The sequence below is a fragment of the Lipotes vexillifer genome, unplaced genomic scaffold (genome assembly GCF_000442215.2).
Source record: "Lipotes vexillifer unplaced genomic scaffold, Lipotes_vexillifer_v1.1 scaffold515, whole genome shotgun sequence".
In the NCBI taxonomy this organism is placed as follows: domain Eukaryota; kingdom Metazoa; phylum Chordata; class Mammalia; order Artiodactyla; family Lipotidae; genus Lipotes; species Lipotes vexillifer.
Genome location: NW_006772017.1, coordinates 2406646 through 2433377, shown reverse-complemented (window position 1 = coordinate 2433377; position 26732 = coordinate 2406646). Strand labels below are relative to the sequence as shown.

The window sequence follows — 26732 nt, the reverse complement described above, 5'->3', positions numbered from 1 at the left end:
CAGCTCATCACTTCTTCCTTCCTGCTTCTTTCTTCCCTTGTCTTCTGGGACCCCACACTACTATAGCTCATTCTACCTCTACACTCTACATCTCTAACCTCTAGAGCTGGAGGATCCCAGAACTCATTCCTTGAGCACTCTTCTCTGTCTACCCTCATTTCTTAGGAGACTTCATCCAACCCAACGGCTTTAAATACCTTCTAAATGCTGGCGACTCTGAAATTCAAATTACTATACCAGACCTTTCCCCTGAATTTCACACTTGTATAATCAACTGCTACTAAATATATCCAATATATCCTATTGGATGTATAATTGTCATCTCAGATTCAATGTGCAAGATAAAACTCCTGATCCGCCATCACCACCACCCTGCCCCAAATACACTCCTCCCATAGTTTTCCCCTCTCAGTATATGTCACATCCACCCTTCCAGCTGCTCCTCTCTTTTTCTCATATCCTACATCCAACCCATCAGTATATACAGCAGGCTTCTTCTTCAAAATATATCCAGAATTTGACTACTTTTTACAACCTGGGACACAATTTCCTCATGGTAAAGGGCAGAAGTTCCAACAGGCCTGGTTGAAACTTCCCAAGGCTATTAAGGCCCCGGCCAGCAATGGCACCCTGGCACTTCTGCCCACATTCTATGGGCCAGAACAAGTTACATGGAGAAGCTCAATACCAATGAGATAAGGATTCTCACATAAACTAGGGAATTAACAAGGGAAGGGCATGAATATTTGGGGACCAAAGGGTAGACTCTCATGGGTTGAATTGTGTCCCCAAAAATATATGTTGAGGAGCTAAACTTCAATACCTATAAGTGTGACCTTATTTGGACATAGGATCTTTTCATATGTAATCAAGTTAAGGTGAGGCCATAGTGAATTAGGATTGGTCCTAATCCAATATGGCTGGCATCCTTATAAGAGAAGAGATGCATGAACACAGGGAGAAAATGGCTATGTCACAACAGAGGCAGAGATTGGAGTGATGCATCTACAAGCCAAGCAACACCAAACACTGCCGGCCAACTACCAGAAGCTAGGAAGAACAAGGAAGTATTCTACTCATGAGCTCATGACTTTTTCAGGACATTTGAGATGTTCAAATGCCAATGTATTAAAAGACTTGTTCTTTAAATTTAGACAGTTATGGATCGACTTAAATATCTGAACCTAAAAAGAGCAGCTGTTTTAACCAAACTTCAGAGTGCAGAGGAAGAAATTAATGACACAATGGAAAATGTAAGTTATTTTTAACTGTTTGAAAGTCTACCCTTTCACTATATGTTGTGACCTTAATTTGTATCCTTTCAAGGTTTAAAAGGCTCTCAGGATACCTTTTATAAAAATGGATTTGATTTTGGGAAGCTGTAATATTGGCACAATATTCTTGTAGACACGAAACACAACAAAAGTTTTGAAACAAAGAAAGACAATAAAATCAGAACAATCAACCACAGGAATAATAAGAAATAAAGAAACCCAAGTTCAGTTTCAAAATTTTGCAGCACCAAAGAAAGCAAAGACATAAAAGCCCTCAACTCTATACTCATTCATTTCCCCAATCATTCAACCAATTTTTAAAATAACTACTCTGTTCCCGGCCCTGATGTATTGTGGATGTGATGGTGATCAAATTATAATTGCCAAGTGCTAAAAGGGCTACCAGGACTTTTAAGTGGAGGATTTGATCTATTCTGGGAAGTTTAGATTCACCTATAAAAATAGAAATAAAAAAACTAATACCAGAATCATAGATATTATAATTCAAATAGATTATGGAAATAAATGTAAGGAAAGAGGTCATTTTGTTATCCTGTACTGTGTAATCCCTAGATCTTAATGGCTGAATATAGCTGGAATATGTAATACGAACTGGTGCTGAAGAGGAGGAAAGGTGGGCCTGATGCACACAGAAGCTCTGTACTGAGTCACTTCTAGGTCATAACTGAAGGGAAAATTTAAAGTATTCAGAAAACCTGGGGGCTTTTCCGACCCGCAATTGCCGGGGTCTCGGCTTCCAGAGGAGGAAGACGGCATCGCGGAGGGTCCGAGCTGCGCTGCGCGAGCTCCGGCGACAGCCGCCGCCGCCGCCCGCCGCCGCCCGCCGCCGCCCGCCGCCGCCCGCCGCCGCCCGCCGCCGCCGGCCGCTGCCGGCCGCCGCCGCCGCCGCCGCCCGCCCGGGCCTGGCGGGCCGCCGGCCACGGCTGCAAGTTCTCGCGGGATAAGAACGAGCCCGCGCAGCCCTCGGAGCGCGAGCCCGGGTCTGGGGTAGTTCCGCCAGGAGAAGCAGAATCAGCTGTGGGGGAAGGCCCAGAGGCTTAATCTTTCTCCTGTGAAATTGCCCGAGCTCCATGCTGATCAAGATACAAGCTTGAGCTTCAAGATACATACGCGAAAGGGACGAATTCGAGAGGAAGAAATTGAAGGCTGAAGGCTTAGATGAAGATGGAGAGAAAGAAGCAAAACTTATCAGCAGTCTCAACGTTATCCTGGCCAAGTGCGGTCGGGACGGGAGAAACGACGCCCAGGCCAGCCGTGAGCAGCAACGTCCTCAGCCCCGGCACCAAGGACCACAGCCTGGAGGACCCCCGGCTGGAGAAGCTGTGGCACAAGGCGAAGACCTCCGGGAGGGTTTTCAATGAAGAACTGGACCAGTCGTGGTGGGAGTTTCAGTATCACAGGGAGAAGGTCCAGGAGAATAAGGTCCTTCTGGAGACCCTGAGCAGGACAGAAGAAATTAAGAAAAACGTCGTCAGTCCCGCCGACGTGACCCACAGCCAGGAGGACGTGCTGCAGAGCAGACACGCCGAGTGAAGGACAGGCTGCAGGACATCAGCCAGGACTTCGACCACCTGCAGAAAGTCGGCCACCGGGGCTGCGGCGCCGAGGCAGAGTTCGACGAGCCCCAGGGATGGATCTGTGGGACCCGGCCAGGTCAGCCAACTTCACAAAGAAGGAACTGGAATCCTTTTGGGAAGAGCTTAAGCACTTTGACACCAAAATCGAAAAGCATAACCACTATCAGAAGCAACTGGAAATTTCTCATCACGAACAAACACGTGGTTGGCGACCGGGAGCGCAGCAGGCACGGAACAGAGAGATACGCCTTGTTGGAGGAGAGGACCAAGGAGCTAGGCTACAAGGTAAAGAAATATTGACAGGATCTGTCCAGCCGGGTCTCCAGAGCTCACCACACACAAAAGTGTGTAGCTGCGGCCGCTATATACTTCTGCTTTCTAGTTGACAAAAGTGTATAGCTGCGGCTGCTTAGCTGTCAGCTCCTCTGGTCTCTTCTCCCAATCTCTGTGTCCTTGTGAGTTCATTTCTTTTTTCATTCCTCTGCTGTCATTTTTGCAAGGTTTTAGAAAAAAGCAAACACAAATGCATGTGTTCAGTCTGCCTTTAACCAGAGACAGTCATGATCATTTTTACGACTGTGATATCAAACTCATTTGAAAGCTCATCTTTTCATCGCCCCTCAGCCCCTGCTAGATATGTGGCCTCGGGGGCTCAAAGTTGAGAGAGGAGCATGGTCTGCTATTCACACACTTTCTCCAAGTTTGGACAGGAAATAGGGATGATAAGGAAAAAGTGCCTGCTTCCTGAGTTAACTGGATACATTTCAGTCCCTAGCTCATTGTCTGTGGACTCATGGAGAAGGGTGGTAGCCAAATGTGCACCACCGACAAGGTTCTCAGTGCCATTCAGCTCCCCTAGGCATTGACAGTTTCCTTCCCATCTAGCTTCTTCCAGCCTTCAGGTGGGGACATCCATGCAACATCCCCGCAACCAGCATGCCTCTTTGCTCTCAGATACTGCAGCAGTACAGGCAAGACCAGAGCTTCCATTCTCATCTGTCCTCCACAGTCAGCTCTGGAACCAGCAATACATGTGAGATCCACGTCTGAAGGTGGGAGGGAGCCAGCCTGGACCTGTCCCCCTAGCAGTTGCCTACCATGTCATTTCCCTCCAGTTCTCTTGTCCCTGCCAAGGTAGCACTAGGACAGTGACCCTCTCAGCAGTCTGCAGTCGGTAGAGAAGTGGTTCTTAGCTACTCTGCAGGTGACGAATGGAGGATTGCTGAGGGAGACTTTACATTTAAGAAGAATGAAACAGCTAAGTCAATGCAAATCTGCATGTAACATCTTCCTATTTTAAAACTTATGTAAATTAGCTAAGATTCTGGTATGTTTTCAAACCTTTTCAATAAGAATTTTTCAGAATCTGTTTCCTGAAACAGATAATAGAAAATGCTCTATCCACCTTATGCTCATTCTACCCTACAAGAGAAAATGCTCAGTAAAATTTAAACAAGGTCTTAAAACAGAAATGAAAACTATTTGTCTTATTAAATTTTGGACAAGTACAGAATGGTTACAATTGAGAAAAAAACCAAAATTTCCTTTATGAATTATTTCTTAAATTGTAGAACACGATCAAATAAGAAATGAAATAATAATGTGAATTTCAGCCAAATTTATGCCCACATTTTTAATGTTGTTTGCTGTTAACAGGATGAGCTGTTCCGTACTCTTGCAGCTTGTAAACTTATTGCACCAAGATACAGATGGCAGAGAAGCAGATGGGGACATACATGTCCGGTGACTTTAAAAGAAGGTAACATTTTTCAAGGATTGCCAGATTTTTCTGTGAGGTAAGTAAGATTTTCAGAAGTTAATTTAAAAACTTGCCCATACCTCTTTTCAGTTGTTTATGATAATGGCATTTTTTAAGTTTTCTAGGTAAAATATACTGTCTCTCATCAGAAGAAGCATTAAAAACATTTTTATTGAACCCACGTCCCTATCTTCTTCCACCTATGCCAGCACCACCATTTAAAGTGTTCATATTTGGACCTCAGTCTTCAGGAAAAACAACACTTAGCAATTTGCTTGCAAAACATTACAAAGGAAAGGTAACTACTTAGCTAGCTACCTAGCTAGCTTTCTACCTATCTATACTTGATTATACTTTGTGGGATTTTAGGACTTTTAGGATTTGTACTCAGTTTTCTTTTTTTTTTTAAACCCCCCAAACTCCAGCTTTAATAAATCATTCTTCTGATGCAGCCTGATAGGTGTTTCTTTCTTCTTCTTTCTTTTAAGTTAAAAATTTTTTTTAGCCGCACAGCGTAGTTTGTGGGATCTTAGTTCCCTGACCAGGGATTGAACCTGGGCCCTCAGCAAGCATGGAGCAGCGTAGTTTGTGGGATCTTAGTTCCCTGACCAGGGATTGAACCTGGGCCCTCAGCAGTGAAAGCATGGAGTCCTAACTGCTGGACTGCCAGGGAATTCCCTGTGCTCAGCTTTCTTAATTTTATACTGTCAACTGGGTAATTATTCCACTGGGCTTGGAGTGGGGAAGGCGTCTTCCTCGATGCTTTAGTGCAGCTTCCAGACCACAGCCACTCCCGAAAGTCCCCAGATTTGACTGCTATGTCATGCAGACTGTGCCACCCATTACCTTTCTTGGTTTCACTCATCTCCTGTTCCCTGGGTTACACCCCTCCTGGCCCACCGACCCTTCCTCCACACACTCATTCCTGTCATCATTCTTGGTGATTTCACTGTCTACAAAGATGACCCTCACAACACCTTGACCTGACAGTTCCTTGACCCCTCCCCTCAGTGATCTTATTCTCCACCCTCCGTAAGTGAAGAGAAATTACTTTTAGCTTAGACCAGAGTGATAGCAGTAGAGGTGGTAAGAAGTGGGCAAATTTGGGATATAATTTGAAGATAGAGCCAAAGGATTTGATGAGGGATTGGAATGTAGAGGAATTATATGACGGCCAGTGTGGCTGGAGCATGTAGTGTGAAAGGAGGAACGGCACAAGGTGGAGATGGCTGAAGATGTAGTCAGACAGTGCAGGCCCTGGGAAGGAGTTTGAATTTATTCCAGATGCTACTGAATTCTTTTAAACACAGGGGTAACATTTGCTACTTGCTTTTAACTTTTTTGTTATAAAATATGACAAACATACAGAAAAGTGAAGCTCATTGAAATATCACAAAACAAACCCCCATGTAACCACCACCTAGGTCAGACACAGAACCCCAGCACCCCAGAAGCCGCCTCATGCCTCTTTCTAATATCAATCCTCTTACTTCTTCCACAAAGGTAACCACTGCCCTGAACTTTATGATACTCACTTCTGTACTTTTCTTTTATGGTTTTACCATGTAAGCACACATTCAAATACCATAGATTAGCTTTGCATATTTTTTTAACTTTATGGACTTAAAACAGTTTATGTTTTTTGTGTCTGGCTTCTTTCACTTAACATTATAATTGTGATATTTATGCATGTTATTAAGTATAGCTATAGCTTATTTTTATTGTTTTATTGTATTCTATTAATTGGATTATATTATGATTTATTATCCATTTGAGTGTCAGTAAAACTTAGGTTGATTCCAGTTTGGGGAATTGTGAATAACATTGCTATAAACAGTCTTGTACCTGTTTCTTGGTGTATACATGCATATCTTTATATAGTTTGAAGGAATATCTAGGAGTAAAATTCCTGGGACATAAGGTATACATACATAGTCAACTTGTGTAGAAAATGCCAACCTGTTTTCAAGACTAGTTCTACCAATTTACTATCCTACCAGCAGTGTATGAGAGTTCCACATTCCTGCCAACTTTTGTTATGGTCAGTCTTTCTAATTTTAGCCATCCTAGTGGGTATATCTCACTGAGGTTTTAATTTGCATTTCCCTGATGACTAATGAGGTTCAACATTTTTCATATGTTATTCACATATTCATTTTCTGAAGTGTTTGTTCGCTTTGTTCAAGCCTCGTGCCCATTTTTAACTTTTTTGCATTTTATTGGTAGGAGTTCCTTATGTTGTCTATGTACAGAATTTTTTTATTATAAACATTACGAATATTTTCTAATAAACATTATGAATATTTTCTACCACTCTGGTTTGCCATTTCCCTTTTTAAATGAAAAATGCACCATACTATATTCATTTAAAGTAAGTCATTGAGTCCTGCCTACACTAAAGAAGAGGGGAATTAGGCTTCACCTTCTGAAGAAAGGAATATTAAAGCATTTGTGGACATGTTTTAAAACCATCACAGTATGTGTCAGACAAAAGAATTATAATTTTAAAATGTAAGGAGTTTTTACAAATCAATATGTAAAAGCCCCAACGGAAAATGACAGCAAACAGGCAGTTCACAAAATAGTTGATCCAAATAGCCATTACACATGAGAAAAGGGATATCACCTTGATAACCAGGGAGAGGCCAAAAAAAACAGATATATGTCATGTCAGTCTCACTGTTGAAAAATCATATTAACAACGAGCATTGATGTGTGGCTAGGATTGGGAGAGTACATTCTCATACATTGCTGGTTAGGGTATAATCATTAGGGATAGCAATTGGAAATACATATAAAAGCCTAAAATCTATACGTATCCTTTGAACTACAGGTTTTTCCTGAAGCAACTATCAAAGACATATACATAACTATGTTCTTCATAACCTAGTTTATAATAACAAAATCATGTATATCTAAATATAATTGGTATTTTAGTTAAATATTAAGTTGTAATATATTCATCTAGTACAATACTGTTCATCCATTAAAAATGATGGTGTGGATATATTTTTGTTGGCATGGAATAAAGTAATATAAGCATATTGAAGGAAAAGCAAAATTGAATCTAGAAGTATGGAAATATTATTTAAACTTAAAAGGCGTATATAAATCTAACATCCCAACATTCAGTATTAAGTGTATTATCTACCTAACAAAGGACTTATATTCAAAATATATGTAGAATTCTAACCTAATTTTTTAACTAGGCAAAAGTTGAACATATGCTTAAAAACATATGGGTAAGTAAATGACCAATAGGCTCATAAAAAGAAGCTCAAAATTATCAGTGATTAGGGAAATGTAAATTTAAACTGCAATGAGATTTCACACCAGCTAAGGTGGCTAACATGAAAGATTCACAAAACCAAGTGTTGGTGATGAGTTGGAATAATTTCAATATTCATACTTTGCTGCTAGGACTGTAAAATAGCTTTAACCACTCTGGAAACAGTTTAGTGGTTTATTATAAAGTCGAACATACACTTAATCATATGACCCAGTAATTCTACTCTTCAGCATTTATCCAAGAGATGTGAAAACGTAATGTCCACAAAAAGACTTTCTCACAAATGTTCATTGGTACTTTATTTATAATAGCCAAAACTGGAAACAACCCAAATGTCCATGATGAATGGATTAAAAACTATGGTATATTCATATAATGATACTACTCAAAAACAAAAAGGAATAGATTACTGAGATATACAGTTACACTGATGAATCTCAAAAACATTATGCCAAGGTAGAAAAGCTTGGAAAAGATTATATACTGTATGGTTCTATTTATATGAAATTCTAGAAAAGGCAAAACTAATTTATAGTGACAGAAAAAGTGGTTGCCCCTGGCAACCACTTTTCTGTAGGAACTGACTATAGAACTGACTATAGTCAGTTCTATAGGAACTGACTATAAAGAGGGATGAGAGGGAACTTTTTGGGGTGATATAAATGTTCTATATTTTGATTGTGGTCATCATGTATATATTTGGAAAAACTCATCAAACTCTATACTTAAAATGGGTGCCTTTTATTGTATGTAGATTATCCATAAAATGTTGATTTTAAAAGTATACATATAATTTGAATATATTTACATGATCATACATATATAAATATATATTTATATATATATTGAATTTCTGTGAAAGCAAGTACTCAAAAATCACTGAATTCTGAGAATAACATACCTCAAGCAGCATTAAGATTTTTGAGATGGATAGGTATAGCTATAGAAATAGATGTAGATGAACAGTGTGCTTAATATTCAGAGTAACTTGTGCTTATGTTGGTTTTATGTTGGTTTTCTCAAATATTCTTTGCAGGTAGTTGACTACAATAAACTTGTCCAACCACGTTTTGATAAAGCCCTTGAAACACTAACCAGAAATACTATAGCTGAGGCCACTGGAGCAGCCATTAAAGCTGTAAAAGAGCGGCTTCTCTCAGAACTACAAGCTAAAAAACAAGGTGAACTGTCTTTTTAAAATGTGTGTTTTAAGCTTAGGTCAACAGTTAAGCTTGACTACCTGAAGGCAAGAACTTGGTTTGCTTGTCTTGATATCCCTGGCACCTTGCACATTGCATTGCAGCCTCTTAATAAGTGGTTGAAGAAATGAATATACATAAACCTGAATCTTACACAGAGAAAAAGATTTCGATTCTGGACGACTAAGGAAAGGAATCAGAGTTTCCAAATTTAGATTTCTTTACTTTAATAGATCTGCTTGCTGGGCAGAGACTGAGCAGAATTTGCACCTTTATTTACACCAGTTGTGATGACAACACTTCACCTGACTCGTAGAGTTTGTGTTGTTGCTGTTGTTGCTGTTGTTTTAGGCTTGTGTATCAGCCTTGATTGTAATTAAATATTTCTATTTGGGGAATATTAATTTCAAATCCAAAAGCTATAAAACAGTAAAACCGGAAGAAGACTTGGTGATCCATTAACACAATTACATAACTTTACAGATAAGGAAACAGAGGCACAGTAGGTTAAATGGCTTCCTGATATATTCATCCAGCTGGTGGCATAGCTGAGACTTGAACCCTTGTTTCCAAAGTCCCAGAGTTCTTTCTCTTGACCATTCTGCCTCTTCCTGACTCTCACTCCTTATCATATTATTTTAAAATAGACACAGAGTTTTGGTCTGGGGCAGGGGGGGTGAGTTTCTAGTTTTCTCCAGGAAAAATGAGAGTTTTCATTTCTTGGCTACTTTTGAAAAGTTATTGATTGTTTTTGTTTTGTTTTTTTTGTGTGGTACGCGGGCCTCTCACTGCTGTGGCCTCTCCCATTGTGGAGCACAGGCTCCGGACGCGCAGGCCCAGTGGCCATGGCTCACGGGCCCAGCCGCTCCGCGGCATGTGGGAATCTTCCCGGACCGGGGCACGAACCCGTTTCCCCTGCATCGGCAGGCAGACTCTCAACCACTGCGCCACCAGGGAAACCCCTATTGATTGGTTTTGATAGAATTTATATCTACCATTTAGAATACATGAAAGTAGTTTAATCTAAACATCTCTTCTTAATGGAATACTGTCAGTGCAGCACTTCCTGTACATTTTGTGGGATCTTCCTCACATTCAAAGATCTGGATCCAAAATTTGAGATTAGCTCCAGCAATTTTAGACTAGATTTAACCACCACTGTTTGGGTTTCCCAGAAGCTGTGGCAGTATACTGTCACACTATAACCATCCTACTATATAATCATCCTGCTATAACCATCACTGCCTCAATTTCAAATATTCTTTTCCTAATAAAATTTTCCTCATTACGAAAGACATAATAGCTAAATTAATTGAGCATTTACTATATGTTGAGGCTATGCTAAATGCATTACATGTATTATCCTATTTGATCCTCATAATAGACCTGTGAAGTAGGTTGTTGCTGTTGTTTGAAGTGTTAGCAGAAGGATTTCTTAAATATTTATGTCTAGACTAGGGTGGCAAACCCAGTTGCCAAGAGGGGCCAGGCAGGTAACATAAGTCAAGTAGCAAGCTTTGTTTGCACCTTAAAAATGAAGTTATAAAATTATAACCTCACATAACCATATGGATAAGGTAGGTATTTGTATCTCTGTTTTTAGTGGATAAGAAATTAAGGCTCAGAGGAGTTATATAATTTGACCACAGGCAGCAAGTGATGAGGATTCAAATCAGTGTCTGTATTCTTATCTCCTGTGTCTCTCAAGTGATCACAGAAAACTGGAAAAAGCACATGGAAGAAAAAGTCACTCATACTTACTCCCCAGAGATATTCACTGATAAGAATGTGATGCATTCTTCACCCCTCTCTTCTTTCTATTCATACTTGTAATGATTAATTATGGTCCTATGGCATATACAAAATTGCATTATCTCATTTTAAAATAATGCTTCTTTCTAATTAATATGTAATTATTGTCGTAAATTTTGTGCTAGAGATCTAAATTCATTTTTTTCTAAATGGTGAGGCAATTTTACAAATAACACTTATTAAATTATCCATAATTTTACTAGATGTTTGAAAGGGCAACTTTATCTTAAGTTTGTGTGTGTGTAAACTTCTGAACTTTCTGTGATTTGATCTTTATATTACAACCTTTAATGCAAAATATTATTAAAATCTTATGATGCATTTTAAATCCAGTAATGCAAGTTCCTCCTCAAAACATTCTGTTTTAAAATTATTCCTGGGTATTCTTTCATTTATCCATAAAATGAGTACTTACTGGGTGCCAGGAGCTGTACTAGGCTTTGCGATGCTTGTAGAATTTTGTCAAGTTTTACAGCAAATCCTAGTGGGATGATTGTGTTAACATTATACAATAAATTGATGAGAATTCACATCTTTACTATTAAATCTTCTCAGCAGACAGATTAAATCTCCATTTTTTGGCCTAATATCTATATCCTTCCTTAACATTTTATAACTTTCTTCATGTATTGTCAATACTTTTCTTAATAAGTTTATTTCTAGAAATTTTGTCATTTTGCTACTATTAAACGGGATTATTTTTCTTTTACATTCTCCAAGTAGTTCTTACCTGTATGTTGGAAAGCTGTTTGATTTTTATGTTTCTTTGTAACATAAGTTACAAAGTTTAGTAAGCCACCTTACTAAACTTACTTCCTAGTTTTGATAGATTTTTAGTTGAGTCTCTTGAGTTTTGCAGATAGCCAATCTTATCATTTGAAAAGAAGCATAGTTTCAACTCCTTTTTTCCCAATATTTATGCTTATTTCCTTTCTTGAATAATTATAAGGCTAGCAGTTCTAGAATGATGTTAAATGGTGGCAGTGATAGTGGGCCTCAGTAAAGGGATCTTGTCAGTGTTTCTTCATAATGTTATTAAATATTTTTATCCATAACGGATGTTGAACATTATCAAATGCCTTCTCAGAATCTATCAAGATGATCATAAAATTTTTAATCTGTTGACCTACTGATTTGATCAATTATACTAATATATTTTCCAACACTAAGCCATTCTTGTATTTCTGATTTTCTGAATTTCTTTTGGCTGTTAATCTAGAAATTTTTTTATACTCAGAAGTGTGATTCATTTATAGTTTGTGTGTGTGTGTGTGTGTGTGTGTGTACATGCTCTATTTGTCAGAATTTGCTATCAGAGTTTCACTAACTTTTTATATAAACTGGGAAGCTTGCCATCACTTTCTATGCTTGAAACTATTTAAATATCCAGGAAATTACTTCTTACATGGCAGTATTGAGCTTTTGCTAGGCAAAAACACATTTTTTGCCTAATAAATCTGCCTATCTTCTTTCTTATTAGCCTATAAACAAGTAAGAGAGGCCAACCAGGTGCCTGAGAGATTATAAAAATCATGAAAAAGACCAGCATTGAAATAACATACCATCCAAATGATCATCTAGATGATAAAGAATGAATTTATTATACGATTTCAATTTCCTTAAATTTAGCAAGGCTGGATTTGTGACCCAAGATATCATCTATCCTGGAGAATGTTCCATGAGCACTTGAGAAGAAAGTGTATTATGTTGTTTTTGGATGGAATGTCCTATAAATATCAATTAAGTCCATTTGGTCTAATGTGTCATTTAAAGCTTGTGTGTCCTTATTTATTTTCATTTTGGATGATCAGTTCATTGGTGAAAGTGGGGTGTTAAAGTCCCCTACTATTATTGTGTTACTGTCGATTTCCCCTTTTATGGCTGTTAGCACTAGATATCAATTACAGGAAAAAAAAACTGTAAAAAATGCAAACACATGGAGGTTAAACAATGCACTACTAAATAACCAAGAGATCACTGAAGAAATCAAAGAGGAAATCAGAAAATACCTAGAAACAAATAACAATGAAAACACAACAACCCAAAACCTATGGGATGCAGCAAAAACAGTTCTAAGAGGGAAGTTTATAGCAATACTATCCTACCTCAAGAAACAAGAAACATCTCAAATAAACAACCTAACCTTACACCTAAAGCAATTAGAGAAAGAAGAACAAATAAATGCTCCAAAGGTAGCATAAGGAAAGAAATCATAAAGATCAGATCAGAAATAAATGAAAAAGAAATGAAGGAAACAATAGCAAAGATCAATAAAACTATGGTTCTTTGAGAAGATAAACAAAATTGATAAACTATTAGCCAGACTCATCAAGAAAAAAGGGAGAAGACTCAAATCAACAGAATTAGATATGAAAAAGGAGTAGTAACAACTGACCCAGGAAGAAATAGAAAATATAAACAGACCAATCACAAACACTGAAATTGAGACTGTGATTAAAAATCTTCCAACAAACAAAAGCTCAGGACCAGATGGCTTCACAGGCGAAATTCCATCAAACATTTAGAGAAGAGCTAACACCTATCCATCTCAAACTCTTCCAAAATATAACAGAGGGAGGAACACTCCCAAACTCATTCTACAAGGCCACCATCACCCTGATACTGAAACCAGACAAAGATGTCACAAAAAAAGAAACTACAGGCCAATATCACTGATGAACATAGATGCAAAAATCCTCAACAAAATACTAGCAAACAGAATCCAACAGCACATTAAAAGGATCATACACCACAATCAAGTGGGGTTTATCCCAGGAATGCAAGGATTCTTCAATATACGCAAATCAATCAATGTGATACACCATATTAACAAATTGAAGGAGAAAATCCTTATGATCATCTCAATAGTTGCAGAAAAAGCTTTCGATAAAATTCAACACCGATTTATTTAAAAAACCCTCCAGAAAGTAGGCATAGAGGAAAGCTACCTCACCATAATAAAGGCCATATATGACAAACCCACAGCCAACATCATTCTCAGTGGTGAAAAACTGAAAGCATTTCCTCTAAGATCAGGAGCAAGACAAGGGTTCCCACTCTCACCACTCTTATTCAACATAGTTCTGGAAGTTTTAGCCACAGCAATAAGAGAATAAAAAAAATAAAAGGAATCCAAATTGGAAAAGAAGTAAACCTGTTACTGTTTGCAGATGACATGATACTATGCATAGAGAATCCTAAAGATGCTACCAGAAAACTACTAGAGCTAATCAATGAATCTGGTAAAGTAGCAGGATACAAAATTAATGCACAGGAATCTCTTGCATTCCTATACACTAATGACGAAAATTCTGAAAGAGAAATTAAGGAAACACTCCCATTTATCATTGCAACAAAAAGAATAAAATACCTAGAAATAAACCTACCCATAGAGACAAAAGACCGGTATGCAGAAAACGATAAGACACTGATGAAAGAAATTAAAGATGATACAAACAATTAGGGAGATCTACCATGTTCCTGGATTGGAAGAATCAACATTTTGAAAATGACTATACTACCCAAGGCCATCTACAGATTCAATGCAATCCCTTTGAAACTACCAATGGCATTTTTCATAGAACTAGAACAAAAAATTTCACAATTTGTATGGAAACACAAAAGACCCCAAATAGCCAAAGCAATCTTGAGAAAGAAAAACGGAACTGGAGGAATCAGGCTCCCTGACTTCAGACTATACTACAAAACTACAGTAATCAAGACAGTATGGTACTGGCACAAAAACAGAAATATAGATCAATGGAACAGGATAGAAAGCCCAGAGATAAACCCTTGCTCATATGGTCACCTTATCTTTGATAAAGGAGGCAAGAACATACAATGGAGAAAAGACAGCCTCTTCAATAAGTGGTGCTGGGAAAACTGGACTGCTATATGTAAAAGAATGAAAATAGAATACTTCCTAACACTACACACACAAAAAAAAACCAGAAAATGGATTAAAGACCTAAATGTAAGGCCAGACACTATCAAACTTTTAGAGGAAAACATTAGGCAGAACATTCTATGACATAAATCACAGCAAGATCCTTTTTGACCCACCTCCTAGAGAAATGGGAATAAAAACAAAAATAAACAAATGGGACCTAATGAAACTTAAAATCTTTTGCACAGCAAAGGACACCATAAACAAGATGAAAAGACAAACCTCAGAATGGGAGAAAATATTTGCAAACAAAGCAACTGACAAAGGATTAATCTCCAAAATATACAAGCAGCTCATGCAGCTCAATATCAGAACAAACAACCCAATCCAAAAACGGGCAGAAGACCTAAATAGACATTTCTCCAAAGAAGATATACAGATTGCTAACAAACACATGAAAGGTTGCTCAACATCAGTAATCATTAGAGAAATGCAAATCAAAACCACAATGAGGTATCACCACACCAGTCAGAATGGCCATCATCAAAAAATCTACAAACAATAAATGCTGGAGAGGGTGTGGAGAAAGGGAACCCTCTTGCACTGTTGGCAGGAATGTAAATTGATACAGCCACTATGGAGAACAGTATGGAGGTTCCTTAAAAGACTAAAAATAGAACTACCATATGACCCAGCAATCCCACTACTGGGCATATACACTGAGAAAACCATAATTTAAAAAGAGTCGGGGGCGGTGGAAAGATGGCGGAGGAGTAAGACGCGGAGATCACCTTCCTCCCCACAAATACACCAGAAATACATCTACATGTGGAACAACTCCTACAGAACACCTACTGAATGCTGGCAGAAGACCTCAGACCTCCCAAAAGCCGAGTGGATGAAAGGCTCTTGCTGCTCCAGCCAGGAGTCAGGACTCTGCCTCTGAGGTGGGAGAGCCAACTTCAGAACACTCGTCAAGAAGAGACCTCCCAGCCCCACATAATATCAAATGGCGAAAATCTCCCAGAGATCTCCATCTCAACACCAGCACCCAGCTTCACTCAACGACCAGCAAGCTACAGTGCTGGACAACCTATGCCAACCATATAGCAAAACAGGAACACAACCCCACCCACTAGCAGAGAGGCTGCCTAAAATCATAATAAGTCCACAGACACCCCAAAACACACCACCAGACGTGGACCTGCCCACTAGAGAGACAAGATCTAGCCTCATACACCACAACACAGGCACTAGTCCCCTCCACCAGGAAGCCTACACAACCCACTGAACCAACCTTAGCCACTGGAGACAGACATCAAAAACAACGGGAGCTACGAACTTGCAGCCTGCAAAAAGGTGAACCCAATCACAGTAAGATAAGCAAAATGAGAAGACAGAAAAACACACAGCAGATGAAGGAGCAGCATCCCAAGGTAGGGGCAGCTGGCACAGCGGAAAGCATCGCCCAGGTAACACTGTTGAAAGAAGAGACCATCATACAGGGGAGCCAAGTGTCAGCTCTCCCAGAGATACAGGCCAGAAGAAAGGGATCCCAAATTTCATGGTATGGCCACAGTGGCCTAAAGAGAATGACTGCGTACATTTGTAGGTCCAACTGGGATCCAAATACTAAGAGGCTTTAAGATCTCTGATTTCATGAAAGACAAAAGTCTAGAGAAGTCCCTTAGGTGAATACTTCTGTATTCTCAGCAGTTCAAATCACAGCCACACTCAGCAAATGGCTGAGTAGCATCAGGCCTAATGTGAAGCAGAAAGAAAGGGGCCAAAAATAAGAAATGACAAGTGCCTCCCCTACGGGCATGAGTGCGCTGCCCACTCTCAGGAGATAAGCCCTCTTCCCATTACTACCTAGAGACACGTTCTCACACGTTCACCTATTATTAAAATAATTGGGCAGTGAACTCTGTAGAGCTGGAGCTGGCCTGTGTTTAGTTTAGGCCTTTGTGAATACTGAGTAATCAACCAGATACTCACGTTTCCACAAGCCGACTTGGGCTGGGAGCTTATCTGGTCCCTCAACTTCTCTTTCTCCAGTTCTTCTGCGAGGCCACAGGTGCTGGGGGAAAGTTAGCAGGTGATGAGTGGGACCTGCCACCACCCAGGAACTCCAAATCCTTGACAGACCTTTTCCCTGGGAGTCTTCACAGATATGGAGCATTGACCTTTCCTGGCCTAGTCAGCTTTGGGCTCCACAATTCAATGATGTACTGTTTGGAGATTCACACACAGACAGTAAACTATCGAAAAAGCCAGCAAAGATTAGCACAAATTTGGGAGAATGGTAGCCTCTTGTAAGGAGAGGGAGGGAGATGCAGCTGAGGGAGCAGGCAGAGGCGACTTCTAAGGAACAAGTCATGTTCCTGGTACTTAAGCTGGGTGAGCAGTACATGGGTGTTCATTTTATTGTTCTTTAAAATGTACTTATTTAGCATACTCTTCTAACCGTCTGATACATTTTACAATAAAACATGTTTTAGTAATTGTGAAGCACAGCGATTCCTTGACAATCAGAAGCCGCTGGAAGCAGCCTGGCAGCCTCTTCTCACCCCAAGGCTTACCAGTTCTTGCAGGCCTTCCTCTTTTTCCCTTCCCCACAGGAGGCAGCCCGCAAGGAAGCTGGGTCTGGCTTCTTCATATCTTCTGGATCCAGCAGTTCATCTGAGTCAATGAGATCCTGGAGAATGTTCGAAGCCATTAATGACCCAGTCATGGTCTCTGCTAATGAACAGGTGAAGTGGCCACAGTCCACAGCAGCAGTTTGCCCATCTATGTAGAAGGCAGCCATCATCCTACCTGGGCTTGATCATCACGCCCAAGCTGACCACATAGTGAGTACACTACGTGCACAGAAGCTGTGTTAGGCTGTGAGGGGGCTGGGGACTCATTTATGATGTGCAGAGAATATGTGTGTGGAGGGCAGGGAGGGAGGGGGCAGGAAGAACAAAGAGAGAAGCGTTATATTTATGCGAATATATAAAGGGCTGTCGTGTGAGAAAAGGGAATGGAATATTTTCTATATAATTCCAGAGGAAAAGGCAGATAATGATATATACACTTGTGTGATTCTTCGATAAACGTGTAGACAGTTAATCTGTAAGCTCTGTGAGGGCACAAACCGTCGCCTAGTTTGCTTACCACTCTAACTTCAATAGTTGTAGGAATGAAGAACTTTATTACAGAAAGCATTGATCTGAGTTGGAAGAGCATTACTGTTAAGACAGTGAGCATTTGGTGACTTGCCCAGACGAAGGAGCCAAAAAATATTTTAGCTGACAAACTCTTTTCAGGTTTACGCATGCCCACAAGAGTCTTTAATATATCACATGAAGTGAGAACAAGAAAATCTGCGGGGGGAAAGATGCTGAAAAAGAAATTTAAAATGCCACTAATGAGGAGTTTCCTTCTGAGTCAAAAAATGCCAATGGCAGGCACAGCCACAAGGCTGGGCTTTAAATGCTTTCACACCTACAAACCCAGAGAGGCCACTCCAAACAACAACATTCCCACCCAAAGTGGGGCCTGAAAGAAAGCAATCAGGTGACCACAGTGCTGACTCACCACGCTCTCATCCTCCATATCATTGGCTGAGAGGGTCCAGAGCTTGGCAGCTGCAGGGTCCATAGCAGGCTTCCCTGAATCCAACCAATGAAAGAAAACAAGCTCCAGAAAAGCAGCTGGAAACAAACTCCAAGCACATGTAAGTGCTTTCTACTGAGGCTGTGCAGGGAACACACTGGACCTGGGTTCAAGGCCCAGCTCTATCACTTATAAAGGCATGAGAGGGACCCATCACTTTATGGCAATAAAAGCCATCATTTGTTAAGCTTTGTGCCAGATACTACATTAAACATTTTACATACATGATCTAATTTAGTCCTGCTCACCACCTTATGAGGAAAGTTCTTGTCATCCTAATTTTATAAATGAGGAAAGAGGTTTAGATACTTAGGCCAGTTACACCCAGCCACAAATACACAAGTACAGACAGAGTCTACCTAACGCTTTTAACTTCCACTCCATATTGCTTTCTCCTCCTTCTCTTAGTTCCCATCCCTAGAACATGGGGCTAATAGGATTCCCTATGCCCACTGCAGGAGATTTGAATATGAAACAAGAAACTGTACCAAAAAGCATTATAAATAGCAAAGCTCCGGTCTCATGTAGACCTGTTACAGACAAGAAAATGGGCTCAAGAGCTGATGGCGGTGGCGTAACAACAAATCAGTAGCAAATCACACCTCCTGATTCTCTCTCTGGGCCCGAAAGAGCTGAGGGTTCAGTGTGGGCCAGTCCACGAATGGGCCTTGGCGGGTAAGTGCACCCCCCAGAGATCACTGTCACACTGGATGCTCAGATCTCCCACAGGGCAGGCCATCTAAGCTGCTCCTACCCATTCTGGAACTGTGACTCCAAAGGTTAGGATGCTAAAGGATTTCTTGAAGATTTAGGCTGGACAGTCAAAACAGAGCAGTGTGAATACCTGTAAATTTTTGCATACCTCACAGCTAGGACAATTTTTCTCAACTCAGGCATTAAAAAATAGTGATAGGAAGGGTGAGAATGGTGAAAAAGGGTGGAGTGCAATCTTCTGAGAGGAGATATTTTTATAAGTGTCTTAAGATCCTCAAAGAAAAGCTGAATTCAGTGGCACAGAGAAAAGGACACATGGGAAGAGGAATAGCACACTCTTATCCGCCATGACCGTCACTGTGAGGTCTTCTGAGGGTAAATGTCATAATTCTGGGGTCTGGAAAGACTTCATTAACTAATGAAACTATGGGAGTCTGACCTCTAGTATCTGGAGACCTCAGTGTCCTCTGGTGCAGAAGAAGGGGCTGAACTAGGTAATATCTACGCATCATTTCAGTATTGGATCCGAATATGCCCAGAACAACAGTACATTAAGCATTCTTCCACTTGGAAATGAGGGAAATTAAGGAAGGGAATGATCCTCTAAAGATATCACCACCTCATTCAGATCTCTGGCTCAGTTTTTAATACGGCTTTTCAGGCCCACTCAGACAGAACAATATCCCTAGGCCAGTCTCACCGGAAGACTTCTTGGTAGTAGAAAGCTTAAGTTGACTAGAAGAACCCACTTCAAAATTGGGCTTTTTTCCTGTGATCTGCACAGAGAGCAGGCTGTCACTGTGGTAACCCAGGTGTTCTCGGACAGACTGAATCTCCTCGGGGCTCAAGAACTTGCGCTGCAGCTGAAATTCAAGATATCAGAGGATTAGGCCACGCTTTTTCTACCGTATGGTGGTGTACTATGTCCCCCTCACAGGTGTCAAACGCTCACGTCTGCAGTAAGCGCATGACAGCAGGAGATCGCAGACGTTGCCTCGTGCCACACGTTCGGTTTCTCACTGATCAGGACCCTGGAGTGTAACTTCTGTCTACGTGTTTATGTTGAGCCTGCCCCTTGGAGAGTTTTATCAAATATCTGTCTATTAGGTACAAGGCACTGTGCGAGGCATTGTGGAGATTGTAATGATTATGATTATCAAGATGAATCGGACATGCTGAAGAGGCTGTTGAATGGAATCGAAGCCTGTGGCGGGGGAGCATGCCCACAGTAAAGATGCTAGAAATGAAATACGCAGTAGAGAAAGAGAACCACGGGGGGAGGGAAATGCTTTCTATGTTCCTTGGGAAGAAGCAGCAGACAGGAAAGGTCGGGAAGAAGCTGGGGGTGCTACCTCTATGTCCGACAATTATGGAACCGCTACATAAACCACAGTCCATCTAGAGCACTGAACGCCGTTCCATAATTAGTAAGAAAGTGGGTCAATACACTAAGATGGATAATGTCAAAGACAGCTAAAGGTGGGGGAAAGAGCTAGTGACTGAACACTGTATACATACGACCTTATTTACATTAAAAAATGTGTATACACACACACAAAACACACTTGTAAATACATAAAAAGAAGTCCGAACAGCCACACCAAAAAATGTATTGGTGGCTCCCGCTGGGGAGGAAAGTGTAAGCAAGGCCTGAGATGTCACTTTATATTCTTCAGTCTTAACTGAATTTTTATGAACATCCCATATTTTGGAATAAAAGATGGAAGAACTTTAACTAAAGAGAAAAATAAGAAAGGGTAGGTGTGAAGAAACTGAGGCCCTAGGTCATGTACAGATCAATGGTATAACAGCTATTGTGGTATAACACTTCTCACACAAGAAAATTTCAGCATTGGAGAAGAATGGAGAACCATAAATACCTCTATTTAATGTTAATATTTCTAATGAATTGTCAGAAAAGGATTTCCCCCTCCAACCTATTCTAGCCTCCCACCCAAAAGCTGAGGAAAATACAGGCAACTGCCCTTCACTTAGGCCTAAGATTCGTGTCCACTAAGAGATGCCTCAGTGGTCACCACTAGTACTGAGACCAAAATATGTCCCAACCCACATGGGCCCAAGCTGAGTCTCTTCAGAGGAGATTGATTTCAGAGGTTTCGTCCTTCGAGGCATCTGGTTTCTCCCATGCAGAGCCCTTCTCAACTTGTTTCCTAGTTGAGTGACACTGATCACCTCACCTTCAGGGTTGTTATTTCTCCCAGATTCTCTCTGTATCGTCTGACAAAAGAGATACTGGGTTTAGTCACCCAAGGCTTAAATTCCCAGCAAAGAAGGTCGTCTACAAACATACCTCTTTTACTTCCACAAGACCAGAAAGAGTCAGGGCTGAACACAGCTTAGATGCCGTCTTCACTTTGCTATTGTTAACTGCTAAGAGGAAAACCCCAGTTAATAGCTTTATAGGCCAAAGCAGGAAAAATAATAAAGGCTCTCTCCTATTCAGGTCAGCAGGCATTAAAACAACAATAACCTATTCTGTTCAATATATATATATTTTAGTGATAATATTTTAATTGGACAACTCCTTTTGGTTGTTCAAAGTGCTCTTACTGATGCTCTTAAGTGTCATATAACCGTCTCGGTTCTTTGTGGCTGTCTGGAGGGGTGGGATAGGGAGGGTGGGAGGGAGGGAGACAAAGAGGGAAGAGATATGGGAACATATATATATGTATAACTGACTCACTCTGTTATAAAGCAGAAACTAACACACCACTGTAAAGCAATTATACCCCAATAAAGATGTTAAAAAAAAAAATTAAATGCAAAAAAAAAAAAAAGAGTCATATTCCACAATGTTCATTGCAGCACTATTTACAATAGCCAGGACATGGAAGCATCCTAAGTGTCCTTTGACAGATGAATGGGTAAAGGAGATGTGGCACAAATATACAATGGAATATTACTCAGCCATAAAAAGAAATGAAATTGAGTGATTTGTAGTGAAGTGGATGGACCTAGAGTCTGTCATACAGAGTGAAGTAAGTCAGAAAGAGAAAAACAAATACTGTATGCTAACACATATATGTGGAATCTTAAAAAAAGGTTCTAATGAAGCTAGGGGCAGGACAGGAATAAAGACACAGATGCAGAGAATGGACTTGAGGACACGGGGAAGGGGAAGGGTAAGCTGGGATGAAGTGAGAGAGTGGCATGGACATATATACACTACCAAATGTCAAATAGATAGCTAGTGGGAAGCAGCTGCATAGCACAGGGAGATCAGCTCCGTGCTTTGTGTCCAACTAGAGGGGTGAGATAGGGAGTGTGAGAGGGAGACACAAGATGGAGGGGATATGGGGATATATGTATATGTATAGCTGATTCACTTTGTTATAGAGCAGCAACTAACACAACATTGTAAAGTTATTATACTCCAATAAAGATGTTAAAAAGAATGAATTTATGTGTTTATCATATTATCTTCAAAATTAAGACCAAAATTAAAAACAAATATTCCTGAACAATTCACAAACTGAAGCCTGAGAAGTATTGACCCAGACTACTAAGATGGCTTGTTACTCAATCCGTTTGAGTCTGGATAAAATGCATTTGCTAATTCATTCAAAAATGAATTCTTTAATTCATTCAATAACACTTGAGTACCTTCTTGTATTAGACATGATTCTAGACCCTGAGCAACAGAGGTGAACAAGATGCTTGAAGCTCCTGTCCTTGAGGTGGTTACATTTTAATGGGGGGTAAAGGGGGAAAACGTAAACAGATAGAAAAAATATATAACACAGTAATCGAGCAGGTGGTGATTGGGGTAGGGGCGCTGGAGTGTTAATAAAACCAGGGAAGACATCTCTGAAGAGGGAACATTTAACTGAAACGTGGATGAAGAGAGGAAGCAGGGCTTCTGGAGGATGAACAGTGTTCTCTAATGTTTCTCGGAGTCTGTAGTGATTCCTTTCACATCAAATTGTGGCATGATATCACAGATTTTATATCTTTCCACAAATTGCCTTTTCTCACTGGAATATAGAAATAGATGCTATCTCTCATATGCTACAAACCTAAGTCTCTTTTCAAATTCACTAATTATTCCAAATCTGACAATAAGGTTAACCCTTTTTAACATTTAAAAAATTGGAATTTGTTTGCTAGGGGTTTTACTCCAATATATATATTTTTTTGGAATTTTTGAATTTTATTTTATTTTTTTATACCGTAGGTTCTTATTAGTTATCCATTTTATACATATTAGTGTATATATGTCAATCCCAATCTCCCAATTCATCACACACTCCAATATATTTTAAAGAAATTTTGTCAGTGGAGAATATTGAGGTTTTTTAACACAGAAAATTATAATACAGGGGATGGCAGCTAATATGGAACAGGCTTCCTGTGTGCCAAGCCTTTTCTAAGTTCATTGTTTACACCCATTATCTCAGTTAATGTTGCAGTGATGTTTTCAGTTTAATTATCTGCATTTTGCCCAGTAGAAGTTTAGACAAGGAGATCAAATGATTCACCAAAGCCACACAGACTGAGTCAGAACTCACACGCCCAAGGCTGTCTACCTACCCCCAGCTACCTTTTGGTAACACAGCCAATTACTATCTTTCAGCCCAGTCAACTTCAAAAGACCCTCAAAGAGAATTTGAAAGGAAGGAAAATTGAGTTCCCAACTGATGCATATAAAAGCTCAGAAGAGTTGCATCTGTCATTTGATGAAGATGATAAAGAAAATGTTGCTAATATTATTAGCCAAATCTTTCCTAATATAAACAGATTAGCTGATAAAACATATTATTCTTTCACTGCAGTGTTCACTCTTGAATCCCAAAGAGAAAGCTCTTTAGAGGACAATGAAGAAGCCAAAATGAAGTCAGATGATAGACAGTAACAAAATGAGCTGCTAATGCCATGCTTGTGGATCTTATTCCCATTTATTCCATATTTTATCATGTTTATATTGAAGCTTAAAATTACCCACCCCCCTCCCTCAAATTGGAAACTTTAAGAGAAAAAGAGTTAGCTTCTCTCTTACAGATTTAAACTGAGCAGCTGTAGAACAGAAATAGATTTACCAGGATGAAGAAGAAAATAGAACCCAGCAAGTCTAATACAGTTAGAACGCCCCCCAAATTTTTTTGTATGTTTCCAGACGTGACACAATCATTATCATACAATAATAAATTTTCTTAAAAGCTCTCTGCTTCCTTTAATGGGTTGGAATCAGAGCATCATAAACCCAAAGTTGTAGCTATGAAATGTTATCATTTAGTGCCATTTACCCTTATAAAACTTTTCCATTTATATAATCAAGAGCATACAATGTAAACTATTTTTATTTTTTATTTATAATGTTACATTTAATTATATAATTTCATTAGAAAATATTTTAACCTTCATTTAAAGTTACTGCACAATTTCCCTATTTATAGGTAATCGTTTTAACTAGTTCATTACATCAAAAACTTAAATTATTTTTTGCTACTAATACAAATAATGCTCCAGTAAATTTTTTTCCAATGAATTTTCTACATGAAGTTTTGTCTGCATGTTGACGTAAGTGGAGTCACTAGTTTGATGAGTATGAAGCTACAGACAGAGTCAAATTGCTTTGCATAAAGTTGTTCCAAATTATGTTCCCGTCAGGAATATACAAACTACATGCTATAGTTTCCACAGTATTTTCTCTTTTTAAATATTATTTTAGTTTTTATTTGACTATTTCTGAAGTTTAGTATTTTAATACTGTGTTAGCCATTTATATTTCTTCTTTTCTGAGGTGACCATTTTTGTCTTTTGCCCATTTTTCTAAACTGTATCAGTTATATGGTTCCTATATAAATTTTCTATATTACTCACTTATTTTTCATATTTTTTTTCCAAATTGGGTGGTTTGTCTTTTAAATCAGCTTGCTGTTTTTGAAGTAGAGGAATTTTTCACATTTTCATAGTCAAATCATTACTTTCCCTTTGTTGATTTCTTCCATTTACTTTCAGGCTTAAAAAGTCTTCCTCTCAGCCAGATATTTAATATATATACTTATATTCTTTTTTTTATTGGTCTGACCTTTTTGTATTTAATTTTTAATTGCATATATAATTTATTATGTTATGTAAAGTAGGGCTGATCTTTTCTATTTGGTTTCTCCTCCTGATTCAGATAGATGTGTCTTTGCCTTGTGTTTATTTCAAGCTGAGTAGGAATTGAACTGGGCACTGTCAGAAACTTGTATATGACACTCCTCCTCCCCCAGCATGCATGCGCACATACACACTTAACAGAAGACCCAGAAATTAAAATTTTGGCCAAGTGGCATCTGGGAACCCCATCTCTGCTGCTGCAGAGTTCCCAGCACCAATACATACACAAAGGGAGCCCCTCCTTTGTATTATCTGTTCCCTCTTTGGGGGAAGCTATCCAAGGTAGAAGCAGTCATCAGTGCCTCTACCCACTGCTGGAGGGATGCCAATGCTGCCAGTGTACCCTGGTAAAAGGCACCCTTTCTCCCCCCATGTCTGAGATAAGCACAGCCTTTACCTCTTGGAGCCAAGAATCTGTTAGTTACCTAAAGGAGGGAAAATTTGATTTTTTTTTCAATTTACATCCACTGGCATTATATGAAACAAATTATTCTTGGTTTTGTCATAAGTTAAGTCATTATCTTTATTTTCTACTGCTGATAGATATGTTTACCTATTTGATTATTATGGTTGTTATTTTAATTTTTTAAGAAATTGGGAACATGAGTCCTGGATCCCTGGGCCCATACCACAATCTTCTTTGGGATTCACCTACCCTTTAAATGCTGTTCTTTACGTGTTAACGAAGTTTTATTCACAGATGAAAAAGAAACAAGTGAAATGTCTACGCTTAAAAGAAGTCAACAAGACTCTAGTAAAGATCTAATGTTGGATTCAAAAAAAGGTAAATTAATATTTGGGTAATTTGGTTCTCTTAGGCTGTGCATCTAAAAATCACAAATAGTTCCTTTAGAATTTTGAAGAAGTAACGTGTGTGTGGTTTTTTTTTTTTTTTAAAAGTATTATTAATATCCACTTACTCTATCTTAAAGGCTACTATAATATGAACAGTTAGACATGCAGGAACGCAGAAGAAAGAATATGTGATATATTGCTTTTGTGAACAAGAATATTGAGAAGATAGGAGATCTATTTTTTCTGCCATTCCTGGCATGTGGCTAATGTAATAATTCACAAGATGGCTGCTAGTGTGCCAGCCATCATATCAGTGTGCAGGAAAAGGGAAAGGACAAGGGACAAAAAATTGGCATTCCATCCAGCTGAGTTATTCCTCTTTAAATAGAAAACAAGAAGACTCACCGCCTCCCCTCCCCAAATTTTTCTTGCATCTTATCTACCAGCCATCCAAACTATAAGGGAAGTTAGGAGATGTAGTGTTTTTAGCCAGGCACATTGCTGACCCTAACAAAATCAGGGTTCTGTTACTAAGGAAAAGGAGACCAGATATTGGGTAGACCACTAGAATCTTCTGGCACATTTAGTACCTTTGCCTGGCTATTTCTGCCTGATGTCCTCTT

General features: G+C 39.3%; 1 protein-coding gene and 1 pseudogene across 1 annotated transcript in view; both read left to right on the top strand.

Moving 5' to 3' along the window:
• Positions 1–26732, top strand: part of AK9 (adenylate kinase 9) — a 118712-nt gene that overhangs the window by 22145 nt on the left and 69835 nt on the right. The window contains exons 9-12 of the mRNA XM_007447277.1: positions 1159–1253; positions 4529–4668; positions 4749–4929; positions 8957–9101. Of these exons, the coding sequence (XP_007447339.1) occupies positions 1159–1253; positions 4529–4668; positions 4749–4929; positions 8957–9101 (561 nt within the window). The remainder of the gene's footprint in view (positions 1–1158; positions 1254–4528; positions 4669–4748; positions 4930–8956; positions 9102–26732) is intronic.
• LOC103088768 (alpha-2-macroglobulin receptor-associated protein pseudogene) lies at positions 2172–3271 on the top strand (annotated as a pseudogene).